This window comes from Heliangelus exortis, chromosome 7, assembly GCF_036169615.1.
Source record: "Heliangelus exortis chromosome 7, bHelExo1.hap1, whole genome shotgun sequence".
Classification (NCBI taxonomy): domain Eukaryota; kingdom Metazoa; phylum Chordata; class Aves; order Apodiformes; family Trochilidae; genus Heliangelus; species Heliangelus exortis.
The window spans coordinates 18,634,630-18,648,839 of record NC_092428.1 but is presented as its reverse complement, the minus strand read 5'-3'; the positions used below and the strand labels follow the sequence as shown (position 1 = coordinate 18,648,839).

The 14,210-nt window shown below is 40.6% G+C and overlaps 1 protein-coding gene across 41 annotated transcripts in view; it reads right to left on the bottom strand.

The window, feature by feature from the left end:
- Positions 1-14,210, bottom strand: part of ANK3 (ankyrin 3) — a 351,630-nt gene that overhangs the window by 65,507 nt on the left and 271,913 nt on the right. For 28 of the 41 annotated variants that reach the window (XM_071749152.1, XM_071749165.1, XM_071749160.1 and 25 more), the window contains 3 exons: positions 13,979-14,041; positions 6,606-6,729; positions 3,569-3,671 (listed from right to left, as the gene is read on the bottom strand). In XM_071749152.1, coding sequence (XP_071605253.1) covers positions 3,569-3,671; positions 6,606-6,729; positions 13,979-14,041 — 290 coding nt within the window. Of the gene's footprint in view, positions 1-3,568; positions 3,672-4,810; positions 4,823-6,605; positions 6,730-13,978; positions 14,042-14,210 lie in introns of all 41 variants that reach the window. The other 13 variants (XM_071749164.1, XM_071749176.1, XM_071749168.1 and 10 more) reach the window with 4 other exon arrangements.

Genomic DNA, 14,210 nt, shown 5'->3' with positions numbered 1-14,210 from the left:
CCAAAAAACTTTTCTCTTTAGTCATCTTTTTTATTTTAAGTGAGCATCTCAGGTTCCCTTCCAAAAACCCTTAATAGCTCCTTTACTGCCAACTGATAAAAATATCTGCAAGGTACAACTTTGCTCTATCGTCTGTCCAACACTGAGACACATGTCCCAATATCTCCTTCTCTTCCTACCTTTCATTTAACTTTTTGCTGTAAGATACGTACTTGACGCCTGATGGATCAAGCACAGACTACAACAATAAGGAGCAAACTTGCACAGATTGAACACCAAAATACACCATCAGACACTAAAGAAAAAATGAAGTTATTAAAACAATGGCAATTAAGCAATGGCAGTAGCTTTAATTAGTGCAATTTTGAAAAATGTATCACAATTTAGTTTAATGAAGAGTTTTTTAACTCTTTCAAATGGAACATTAGGAATTCTCCTATGTACCACTGAGGAGCCCACAGTTCAGGCAGGAAAGCCATTACTGTGGATGTCTTCTGTACCTAGTGACCTAAATTCTTAAGAGCTCATACTGAGTATGTTATTACTTTTGATACCAAACAGTGTAAGATTCAGGCAGTTGATCTCAGAAGATGTACAGATTTAAATAAACAAAAATAAATGTATTCTTTGCTCAATGATTAACATTATCATCAAAAATAGGACAAAGAAACACAAGAAATGCCTTAAAAAGAAAAAAACAATTTAGTGTTTGTCATTCAAATGCCTGCAAAGCCACAGTGTCACTACACTGAGGTCCAGGCATGTACCTCGTGCCTGGATGCATAGAGCAGCAAGTAAACTTGTGATCAGGGTTGCTTTAAGGTTATTAATGCTGAAGTTCCTTCAGCAGTCTAACACAGAAAACTATACGTAGGGTCACAAAATTTCCAAGGAAATGCCACTACACTAAAGTACTCTGTGATAAAGAGGTGCTACCATGTTCACTAAGTTGCTGTAGGTTTGCTAAAATGCTTGCACAGGGTTCCTTGGTCTATTCCTGTGGCCTGAGATACCATCTGTGTATCAGGTGACTATATTTTGTGATGCATTCCTCCCTGACAAAGTGCCCTAGAAACAGATCTTTTGGACATATTTATAGCCAGCAAAAGCACAAAGTCTGCAGCCGGTAACTGTGGCAGAGACAGAGTAGGAAAAGCTAACAGCCAGACACATGCATCTTACACGCAGCACACATCTGTTGGTCTCATTTTGACAGTGTGTTGAGGTGTTGGATTTTCCAGGTAGGCAAAAAAAAAAAAAAAAAAAAAAAGCTACCTTCCTGTGTAACTTTCAATAGAAGCAGTTCAGAAGATGTTACATCATTAGTGACATCAAATCACAGAATTCATCCTGTGTTCCCTGCCTGGAGAAAGGAAAATTAAACATGCATTGCTGAAGGGGGTGGCACTGCTAGATAGAAATGCATGTATAAAAACACTGATGGTCCCACTGGCAAGGATCCTGCTGGTTGCATAACTCAGTATCTAGGCTGTGTAATATCAGGGTTCACCAAACAGAAGAATTTATGCTTCCTCCCAGATGAATTTATCCAGACAAGAGATTCAGCAAGCTGCTATGTAACGGACAGCCTGATTCATCCTGCCTTTGGCTGATTAAACTCAGAGGCTGATGTAAATTATTCCATGGAGAAAGTCATTCAGATTTGGTCTGAGCTGCTGCATCCATGGTAATGCATCAGGACACAGAAATTTTAACTTTGCTCCAACCAGGTTATGAGGCACAGTATGGCCTGGACTCAGACTTCCCTGTTGCACAGGGGAAACCACCAAAAACAAACAATGGAGAGAATATCTCAACTTCTTGGGGAATTCTTAGAAACTCTCCTCTAATACTCCATGTGTCATGCTGGCAGTCAGGTTCAGTAAAGGCTGGTTTCAATCCTTCCTCATTCGACTCTTCTAAGACTCCCAAGTCTCCCTGTGATCTTGGGGAGAGTTTACCCTAAAGTAGAGCTCCCGTATATGCTGTGGTGCCATTGCAAAACCTCCATGTACAGATAAGTAATTCTTATTTTTCTAGTGGCATTTTGTAATACAAAACAGGTTAATGGTGCACACACTGAACAATGATCTTTAGTAATTATTCAGCACAGTACTTCTTATTTGATCAAATGCCACCCCAGATGCTAAATCAATGCAATCTACTTTGATGGTAATCACAAAAACAGACAGAATCATAAAATGATGTATGATGTTCTCAGTCTTAAGAGCCTTCCTCTCCTCTGAAATTTCCATCATACCAAAAAAACTAAACGAAGGCTTAGGAGCAGGAAGTGTCAAAGTAACTTTAGTTTCTCAGCCCTGAATATAATTTCTTGTTCCCAGTGGCAGCAGCTGCAGATTTTATTTTCTGACTTTAAAAACAAAGAAAAGCAACAAACTTACTACTAGCAATGTTCTCACCCTGGCTGGCTGTTGCAAACTAAGGTTATTGGAGGTTTACAGCATTTCACCTGAGAACAACAACCTAATAATAAACATTCAATTGCTGAAGAGAGAACCCAATCTGCCATTGTCATATTGTTGCCAAAACTGTGTGCAAAAGCTGTACTAAAACTGAAGAATTTATACCCGACAAGATTTTACAGAGTAATAAAATCAAGGCTCAAAATGCTTGAGTCCTGTTCTGTGGACCCTTTCCCCCATGAAAGCATCCTCCAACATCAGCAGACCCCTGTGCAGGAATACTTGCCACTGCTGAGAGGTACCTCTGTGAAAACAGGAGCAGAAAATCTTTGTTTCATTATAATCCACTTTACTCTATTCCAGGACATAAACAACAGATCCAGTCCACAGTTCTTTAATTCCCAAGTAAAGATTTCTAACTGAATTTTTATTCAACTTCAAAGCAGATTTCTTGCTTCCATGTATCAACAAACTCTTGAGCAGTTAGATTTGAAAACCTGAAGCAAGTCTACCAAGCACAATGCTGAGGAACTCACAAAAAAAGCATACAGCACCCAACTGTCTCCAGCGTTAGCTTTCAGAAAGACTTCTCACACTAATCATGTCAAATGATTCTGCTTTTGCTTTATTAGCCATTGCACAAATGTCTGGAAGATACATCAACTGGTTAGTGCTTAAAAACCTAATCTTTACAAGGCCAAATTACTCCCAAGGGTGGAAAAACAAGGAGAGCAGTTGGAGTCCTCTCCATGCAGATAAAACAAGTGAACATAAGCCCTGGGCAGACTTTGTCTACAGAGCAAAGGCTGCTTAGTGCAATACCTATTGATGGCACCTACCAAAGCTCTCCAAGGATGCAGGTAAAAAGGCTCACAGATGCATCCCTTGACCTGTGTGGGCAACTTCATATTCAGTAATATAACTGTTCCCTTAAAAACTCTTTTGGTTGGGACTGCATCACCCTGTCTCTAGCAGTATCGAAACCACAGTGTGTTAAACCCACAATTTTTTTCTCTCAGATCCTTTCTTCTCCCTTTCCAATAGCTAAGAGAGTAGCCATAATCTCTGCAAGCACAGCTGGGGGCTGCAGATTGTCATCCCCTGGAATACAAAGCACATGGTGGCAGAGAAGCAGAACATACCTGATCCTTTGCTGGTACCAGCAGTTCTTCAATCATCATGCTGTCTCGGGCATAAGAACTTCTGTTCAGCGTGTAGGACCTATCCGAACTGAAGGAGCGGAGGCTGTTGTATTTACCATTTATCATAGAAAGTGCAGATGACAATGAGATGAACAAAAAATAAAAATAAAAAAATTAATACATGCAACTTCCAGGGACAGAATAAGAAGGCAAATTATACATATCTGTGAAATAAATACAATGGGAAGAAAATGGAAACCTAAGTATTTTACTATAGTTAAATATCTGCTTCCCGACAATATAGATAAGCGAAAACACAAGAGATTTTTACTGCTTTGGCAGTAATGCCATGGCTTTAGAATAAATCCAGAACAGTGTATTCAAGTATTGAGATGATTTGATAAATGTCTTCACGCCCTAATCCTGAAAGGAGACCCATGAGGGCAGTTCCAGAGGAGCTGTGGGTAGGTTACAGTGCCTGCCCATATGGCTCAGATTGCTGAAGCAGTTTTAACTAAGAGCAAATTTTATGTGTTATCATTCTCTTTGTGGCTGAACCACTTCTGACTTCATTATAAACATCCTAGTTAGTTAGAAAAAACCGATAATTTGGAAATGACAGAAAAAAGAAAATAAATTTGCTTACTGAATATTAAATACAGATTCCAAAGCTTTGGGGATTATTTTGTGCATGTTAGACTGTTTAAAAATACTGATGATCACTCTGAACGTGTTGCAATTGAATCAATGTAGGAGTGTGTTACACTTAACCCTGGAAGATACATTATGGTATGTGCTAAAAACATGCTGCAGGCCTAGACATGCTTGCTACGTGACAAAAAATAAAGTAATAAAAAATGTGAATTAATAAAAAGCAACATCCGACAACACATTACACTTTTGAACTAGGAACTTTTTAGACTCAAACTCTACAACTTTCATGCATATTGTAGTTGTTAATCGAACTTTTCCAGTCCCTTGGCACACTTTCCTCCTTGGGCTGGAAGCAGAACTGGGATCTTAATTACACACTCTAGACACATATTAAGCATATTTATGCCATTTAAACGATAAACGGCATAAAGAAATCAAGTTACATTTGTTACAACAGAGGGGTATTTTCTAAGGCTGAGCCCACCCTCTCACCCCAAAATAAAAGCATGTCACTTTCCAATGCTGAACCAAATGGTGATGAGCAATGGCAGCAGCAGAAAAATGTAACACGATGCCATGCCTTCTTACCTGACTTTTGGACTAAAGCAATTTACGGTGGAAAAGAAACAGGAGAAATAGAAAGCAAAGAATCAGACGGGAAAGCAAGATGTTATGGCTGGATGGCTTATATATTTAATGTGTTTATTTCTTAATGTTACACTCAGAATCAGTAGTAAGATACACATGCAGAATACTTTTTGCTAAATAAAATATTTTGCAGGAAAAACACTGTATTTGACTTCTCTGAGCATAACATGTGCAATGTAAAAAAATGGAGTTACGCAGCAACAAATAGTAATGGCACTGCTAAAATCAGAAGCGTGAGAATATCAGATTTCTCTCAAAGAAAAGATAAAAGATTAGGTTGAGACCTCAGATCTCCCTAACAGATCTTGACTGTGAAATTCTGCTCAGTGAGAATTTAGACATGTGAGGGAAGAGGACTCTAATGAGTAAAAGGTGTCCTGTCAATCAGTGCCCAGCTCTGTACACCAGTGCTCTCCCTCTCCACTGTCACCACAGTACTTCAGACCTGGCCACACCAGATAGTGCTGTACAATGACCCTGCTTGTGCCAACCTGTGTTTAAAAGCAGCATGTCAGCTTTCAGCTTGGCTAATTAAGCTCACAAAGACAAAAGATTCTTCCTTTAGATCTCTTCTGCTGAATTTCTAGCTAATGGATTATTCAAATGCATTTTGGCATTCTTTGTGAATACAGTATCACATAAATACTTATTAACTTACACAAAAATTGTAAATGAAGCAAAACGTGGTTGGGCACTACTAAAAATTTGCCATTTTGCACTGCATACCTGACTTTCTAATATGACCATAACAAACAAGACTGAAAGGCAGACATCTAAACTTTACCTTACGGGAGTTCCCATTCACTTGTCAGACAATGAACTCTTTTTAAAAAACAGATCTTTAAACTACAGCATAGGAAAAAGTCCTCAGGGCTCCAGCTTATAAGGGTTAATTATTAGCTTCAGGACGACTCAACTGTCAGTAAATACTCTGCAAATCCACAGCTATGGGAGTAATCTCTGCTCATACAGCTTTAATTGTTTTGTGCAATGCACAGTGCAGGCTTTAACAAGATTCAAAAACGAAATCTAAAACGTTGATCTAGAAATACCAGAGTTGAAATCAACATTAGTTAGATATTAAATTGTTTAGAGCATTTTATAAGGTTCAAAGAAATTTTGGCCTGTTCACTGTAGCACATAAGCTGCTCCCTGTCAAATGAAACCCTGCAATAATTTTAGGGTACACCTTCTTTTTTAGTTTTAGGAGCATTTTTTTTTTCAGTATTAGTGATCTCGGTTGGAATACTGACTAGCACCTTTACAAAAATAAAAGCACTAAAACAGCAAAGTGATTGTCATTCAGTTTTTCTGGCATTTACAATCTTCAGCTAAAACTGTCCATTAAGGAATACTCTAATGTGATTATCAATCTGGCCAGCAGCAGTGAAAAGAAACTGGGTTTGGCTGGCTGTTCTAGGTCAGTTTTTAAACCAGTTGCAAAGTGGCAGCAAAGAGGTGCCTTGAAGATGTCCACAGCATGAGCAGATACCAGAAAAAGTGAATGGTTCATTTTCTGTATCATTGCCATAAGAAGCCAACATGAATAAAGAATATGAAACAAAACTGCAATGAACATACGCTTTAAAGGCAGGAAATTATCATAACACGGAAATACACCCCCTCTACTTCGTTTCGAAACAGACGCCAGCTTTGTGTAAAAAAGCACCCTTGGTTTGTAAAGAAACTTGTAGCTGTGGTAGCACGCAAACACAAGAAACGGGAAATACAATACCTGGCGGAGCGGGCTCCCAGGCTGAAGCCCATGTATCCTTCAGCTGGCAAAGAATCATCTCCCAACTCTTTCAGATCCTGGGGTCCGAGGTACTTGTCCGTATCACCTGTCATTGCATCCTCACCTGCCAGTACAAAAGCCAGGCTGAAATCAGAGCCTACGAGTATTGTGAATGTTTGTGTGCTTAGTAAGTCATAACGCCCTCCTCTGTGTGCCAATAAGGAATCAATCCCGACACCCCCACTTTCCCTGAGGCTCTTTAAACGTAGGGCATCAACTTTCCAGCCTCTGAATGTGCCTGAGAAAATTATTTTACAGGGGGCAAATATAAGAAGCAAAAGTCCACCTTGACGTAAATCTAATAAAGTTATATGAAGGGTGACTTTTGCCCAATCATTTAAGCAAGCTAAAAGCTTCTGTACTTTGTACCAGTGCACTCTCTTTTGCTTTCCTTACCAAAAAGCCCGAGCTGAAAACCTAAAGTTAGGCTATTCTGTATGAAAAACAAAACAAAACAAAACAATAATACTTGGTTGTGAGAGAGAGCCTGGTAGTCCACCAGTACTGAAAGGAGCAGCAAGCTTGAATGGACGCTAAGAAACAGAAGAGGCCCGCCTTACTCCCAGGTATTTCTCAAAAACTTTTGCAGACGCTTGGTTTGTTTATTTGTTTGTTTTTTTTTAATATAATATTTGTGGGGTTTTTTTCATGCACTGCTTCACGCTCCCAGGTTGATTTCCCGAATGCCCGCGCTTCGGGAAGCCCCTTCGCGCCCAGGCGGCGGGGGCGGGAAGCGCTGCCGGAGCCCCAGCCCTGGGAGCAGGACAAAGCCTGGCGCCGGGGGCCGGCAGCGGGGCCCACCCGAGACCGCGGTGAACCCCCGGGAAACGCAAGACGTGGGATAAGAAGACACCGACAGAGAAGCAGATGATTAGTTGTTTGGGTTTTTTTAGAAAAACGTGAAAAGACGGAAAGTTAAATCCTCGGAGAGAGGGCAGATGCCGCAAAGGGTTAACGGAGCAGCTCACCCTCGCTGGGAGCAATTTGCATACCATTACATCATGCAAAACTACATTCCTGCATTGACAGAGCAAGTCCAAAATATGCTTTTTGCGGTTGTAGGATTTTTTCCTCTTTCCCCCCGCCCCACCCCCCCCGTTCCCTCAGCTCCCCGTAAGCTCATGCCTTGCCTTCATTCACGCTTGCCTCCTTGTTGTGAACCCATTTTAGGTGTGTAAAGTTTCACAACAGATAAGTTTAACAGCGTGACCTGGAAAGCAAGTGAGTCCGCAACCCCAGCTATACGTTTCCCACTTTCATTTAAGGAGTTTAGACTAGTTTCCATACACTTAACTCAGGAAACCACAGGCGAGCTCTGGGTTTACACTAATAATCAATTCTAAAAATACCCCTTCAGCTACTGCTTTGCAAACGGCAAACAAAGAGACCAACTTTCTCCTTAGCCCAGCAACAACCAGTATTTTTAAGTAACAGTTTAGAAGCTAAATTGCTTATAGTATACCAGAAAGCATTCAGAAAACCAGAAACAGAAACATTATATATGAAGTTAAACTTGAAAAAGTCTTACTGTTTTGGAAAGCCATTTTCACCAGTCTGGTCTATAAGAATTTTTTCCCTGATGTTTCCAAGAATTCCTATTAGTCCTATTAGTCCTTAAGCAGTGATTTAGAGTTAATCTCCAAACCAGCACAAGCAAACTAATCCCTGTGGGTCATATTCGCTTTCCACACAACAACTGAGATCTTCTTAACATCTTGATCTCTTCGTATGTATTTTAGGACATGTGCATCTTTGTCCTTTCAACTCAGCTCAAACTTCTTTGCAAATTTGAAACAAAATGAAAAATGATGACTACAGCTTTTTTGTAAAAAACGAAAAAGAAAAAAACCAACAAAACAAAACTAAAAATCCCCTTTTAATCACTCTGCAGACATCCTTTTAAAGCTTCTGCTGATTGGATTACAGCCTCCCTTGGCAAGCCTCTTGAATGGTGACATAAATGCAGGCACTCCAGTTATTTGTATGTAAATAGGGGTGCTGCGAGGGTGTAGTTTTTCTGTAACTTGATACCGGGGCTGAGCCTGGAGTCCGGGGCTTGGGGGAAAGCGCTGAGCTCCGCCCGCCCCCGCCTGGGATGGGGCCGGGCACCTCCCCCAGCCCCGCGGCCACCCCCGAGGACCGGCGGGACGGGGGGGGACAGGCGCAGCGGGAGCCCCAGCTGCTACCCCGGTGCCAACGGTGGCGTCTGGGTGCTGCCTCCACTCCCTGTCCTGGGCTGCTTATGTCCAGAGAGAAAGTTCAGGACCTGGTTGGGAAAAAAAGGACTGGAGCTCGGGAGGTGGCGAAGCGGCCCAGAGAGGGTCAGATACGGGCAACTTCAAGGACTACCAACTGGACTGGTAGTTTGGAAACTCATTTGGAAACTGTCCCTTACAGTTCCTTCAGACGAGCGCTGCCCCTCTGTAAGGAACAGAAGAGGCATTTTCTTCAGCAGAGTCGTATGTCAAATCAAGGTGGAGAATGATAAAAAGCTATTCCAGTTGAGCTACAAAATACATTAGATGTTATCCTGCTCTGCAGCTAATCCAGCCAGAGCAGGATTACTCTGATGAAATGCTCTCATCAAAGGAAAAGCTGCATCTAGGAGTGGTAATTTCAAAGAATTCCAGACATTGTTTTGTGATCGTGGGAGGCTGGAGAAAAATGGGTGGTGCGCGTTTCAGCAATCCCGCTCTGTTTAATTAGCTGCCACAGCCTAATCCTTTGCGTTTCAGGTAAGGAACAGTGTTTGCTCACAGTACACAGTATTCCTGCAGAGAAATGTCCCATGAAAAAATGGTCAAAATTTATCTCAGAATAGAGAAATGCCCAACAAGTAATACACTAAGGAAAAACCACCAAAGAAAGAATACTGCATTGCTTTGCTGGAATTGCCATCCTTCCTGTCATAGTATGTTATGTGTTGAAAAAAGATGACATCCTCATTAACAGTGGGCAAACATAGCTACCACAAGTGTAGGAAACGGTGTAAAATTCAGGAAAGAATAGCAGCAGTGGGTCAGAGCAAGCTTCTGTCAGCCCTGTTAAACCCTGTCTCCAACAGCAGACACACTTCATAGAAGACTATAAGAACATGAAACAGTGGAAGTCCGCCAGAACATTTTTATAGCTGGCAGTGACCTAAGCATGCATTTTCTAAAGCCTCAAGAAGTTGGTATAGTCACAAACAAGTATTTTTTCCCCCTCTCTCTTAAATTTGGCCAACTTCATTTTGAACTTGCGTAAACTTTTTGAATTTGCCACACCAAAGATGTGTGTGCTAAGGGGTCACACGATTCAATACCTGTTGCAGGAAGAGTAGCCCTTTTAATTTAAGCTGGTTCTTCCTCAAGCTGTTTTCACTGATACCCCCTGTGCTTTTACCTTTGGAGAGGAAGAAAGCAGTACTGCTCTCTTTGTCCCTCTTTATTTCATACATTCTATCCTGTCCCTCACTCAGCTTTTTTTTTCTGGGATATGCAGATTTACTCTTTTACTCTCAATTTACTCTTTTCTCCCCCAGAAGCTTTTCTATACCTCTCATCACCTTTGCCACCATTTCCCATGTTTTCCCATTTTTCTGGGTCCCTCAACATGTCTCCTACAGCTAGGAATTCCAGAAGTGCAAGGTAGGTGCTCTTTATTTTGAGGCCAGTGAGAAATACAAGCTGTCTGGCAGCAGAAGGTAAGACATTGGGTGCATTGGGAAAGTCCCAAACAAAATTTAATCATAGACTGGGATCCACATAGGCACTGGTTTTGCTAAAGATCCCCAAAGCTTTCACCACTCCCTTGTCACAGCCTGTCTGGAGCTGCCTGATGGCAGAAGAGATACAGCCACAGGGAAGACCACAATGCTTCTAGCTGTAGCCAAGGTTTTGGTTTCGTACAAGTTTGAAGAAAAGCCAATACCAAACCACTGAAACTTTTATGAATCTGTAAAATTTTATGGAAACAAAGAAACTCAGAAAACTCTGAACATAAAAATATAGCCAACCAACCCCTCCTAAAATGGTCAATAACACTTTCATCCAAGGGGATGCCCAGACTTGTCTGAAATGCACTTAGACCGCTGTACCTCAGCATCTACTCAGGGATCAGGCTGCATGCACTCATGTCCTGCTAGGACATCTGTCTAATCTGCCAGGGATTCATTAGCATGATACTTACCCCTACTAAGAGGGATCTCCATTAAATGAGCTTAAAACAGTGTCCTTATTTACACCCAAAAGTTTGTTATCTACTGGAAACCAAGTTAAAAAAAAAAAAATCAACTATAAGCGTTTCTTGACAATAGAAGTCTAAATCCTCAACACCTGACCTGTATTTTAGTTTGGATTTTTTTTCTTTCTCTCTATTGTTCATAGAGTCTCACCCCTCTTTGTATCAGCTTCTACTGCCTGCTGTCCCTGTGCCTCTGGGACAGCCACAGCAGGTTTGGGGGAGGCTCTTGTGACAGAGCTCATTGCTGGGCTGTGCCAGTCCCAGCAGGGCTTCAGCTTTCTCCCCCGGTTCAGAGCTCTTGCACTCGGCTGAGCATCTGTGGAGGTTCCCTCCAGGCCTCCTGCAGATAACTCGGGTTATGCTTCAGCTCAGCTGATTCCTGGCTCCCCAACCAGCCCCGTGGCCATGGGACACACCACTGGGACTCCAAGCAGCTGCACAGGGTGTGAGGTGCAAATTCACATTTGGAGATGGTAAGAGGAAAGACCTGGTTCCTGTAGTCTGAGGTTGCACATTTATAAGATTTGCAAACTCTTTAAAAATAAAAGCAGATCACATGTTTAGTGTGCATCAGAATTGCTCTACATTCTTCTACCAACTTTCCGCTATGTACAAAGATGAGCCTAAAGAATAATTTTCACTTTTTTTTTTCTTTTTTCCTTTTTTTTTTTTCTTTTCTTTTTTTTCCATGGACTGTAGCAATTTCCTACACCTAACCTCATTGGGGCAGAATTGCCAGAGTTGACTAGGAAAAGATCTCCTCTCAGCCACTCTGACTCCAAACCAAACTGTGCTGGCAAGGAAGAGAAATCACACAAATTCACAATTCCCATGTAAATACTTATATAGTGGGCACAGCGAGACATAAACACAAGGAAACAGTTTCCTGACCTTTGTCTGAGCTCTTAGACTACTTTCTAAGCCTTCCATTTTTCTTATGAGAGGAACCTTGAGGATTGTGGGATAGAGAGAAATCATTGAACCAGTTTCTCTCACAGAAGAATTTTGACTGATGACATGAACATTAACCAAGTGAGGGATACCTTGGATTTCGGTAAATTTGTGCTCATCTCCCAGTTAATGGAAATCAGCAACGTGGCTATGAGATTTGTCCAAATTTACTATTGCCTTGAACATATTTATTTGTACAGGTAGAAGGCAATGCACTGCATGTAAATACCTTATCAGCACTGAGGAGTTGTGGGGATGAGCACTGGTATTTTGCCTTTACAGATGTGCAAGTCAGGAAAGACAACAGACCAGTGGTTATTACCTCAAAGCCTGTAATTCATTGCGTGCCTTGCACACTGGAATGCTTCAGCATAGATTTATAAAATACCTATCAGGTGATTTGTCAGCTTCCTTTCAGTGGTAGGTTTGAAAATGACCCTGTTTTGCATAAACAAGTCTTTTAGTTCCCCTAGTAACAACATGGGTGCAGAGCAGTCTCTACACAGGGAATCAGTCGTATTACTTTTTTTTTTGTTAAACTGACTATAAAAACCTTTTGCAGATCTCACACACTCCTGTAGGCTTTGCATTTGGCCATAACAAATTAACCTGTATATATAAAGACACATTTTACATCCTTGGTTCAAATAATCAGATGCCATATAGGAGTATTTCTCTGTTCCTTGCCCTGGGCTGTGCAGAGGGATATGGCAATAGCTACTGCTCTATCAACCAACACTGTTATGCATCAGTGTTCCAGTCCATTAAAACAATACAGTATTTTGAGCAGTACAGCAGCCTAAGAGAGTTATTTGTAAAACACAGGTGTCAAGTAAGAGCACTGTCCACTTGGAACTGCAGCAAGGGGAACATAATGACAAACTGAAAACAAACTAAAAGCCTCAATGCATGAATTAAACAAGAGCTGCACACAATGAACATAGCTGAATAGCTTTTACACCTTACTGCTTAAATGCTATAAAAATTACAAGCAAATTTATCAAGAGGGAAGAAAAAGAAAGATTAACTAAAAAAGCCTGAGAAAATTTAACCTGTCACTTCTTTTCCTGCTAGAGAAGAAAAACTGCAGCTCTAATGCAAGTGAATTGGAACACACACAAACACACAAAAGCCTTCAGGACACTCTTATCCTTTTCTTCAACCCAAGACCTTCCTCTTTCTGAATGTCACTTGGGAACCTAAACCCTCCATATCCCTCCATGGCCTGCAGTTGCTGGTGAAACTTGCACAGACTCCCGTACACCCAAACCAGGAAAAGTCTGACCTAACAGGGGATGCTGGTATAAGGGAGGGAAGCAGTTCCCAAAGGAGTTTTAAATACTTGGGGACCACACAAGCCTTGTCAAGCCTGCCCAGTGCCAAAGAGAACTGGGATGAGCAGGTGGCTATTGCAAATAGCTCAGGACACTTCAAAGAGGCACTGGAAACAGAGGGCTTTATTGGCACTCTCACAGATTTCAGGTTGATAAAGATGAAACCTCAGCTATAAAGTACTTCCTTAATACTAACAACACCAGTATGTTTCAGCTGATACACCATCTTCTTTATTCGGGACAAAAGTATTCTGATGTGGCTTTGCTAAACATCATGACTGAAATCGTATGTATTTTTAAAAATCAAAGAAACAAACAAAAGCCAAACCCCACCCTGAAAACGGTTCTTTCTAGGCTGAGTCCACTACCAATGTAAATCAACCATTTTGGAACCTAATCCACGTCAGAATTTAAAATAACAACAAAAAATTATTTCATCTCACTGTTTACTTTCAATATCAGTTATTTCTTCCAAAAGGTTTTGATATTTGATCTTTTCCCCCGATATTTAATTTTTCAGTTCCAATAATAAAGCAATTCTTCACTTTTTAGAAGCAGAAACAAGAAAAGGAGTATTCCAGGAAACCAGAGGTAATTTGATTAAAAAATTAGAGTAAAAGATTCAGAAAAAAATTAGAGAATTATCATCAGTAGCTCAAAGAATTTTTGAAAGCATTCTTAATTGGAAAGCAGAAGTTGTTAGTGGGATAAGAACATTATCTGAAAGGATTAATTTTCAGATACATTGAATAAAAAGAAGAAACTTAAGTTAAAAATCACTGCAGTACAAAGATGCACAAATACCTTCTTCAACATCTGACAAATATTCAGCATCACTGAGTATTTCAGGGGCATTGGCTTTACGAACTGCATGATTGAAATAAACAAAATAATTAAATAAAAGCATAGACTATCAATGTGTCAACAAACCATTGTAAAATAATAACAAATGTGCTAAGACCAACTAATACTGTTTTCTTTTTAGCTTTTAAAACAAACAAACAAACAAAAACCCCAACAAAAATATTTCAAAACA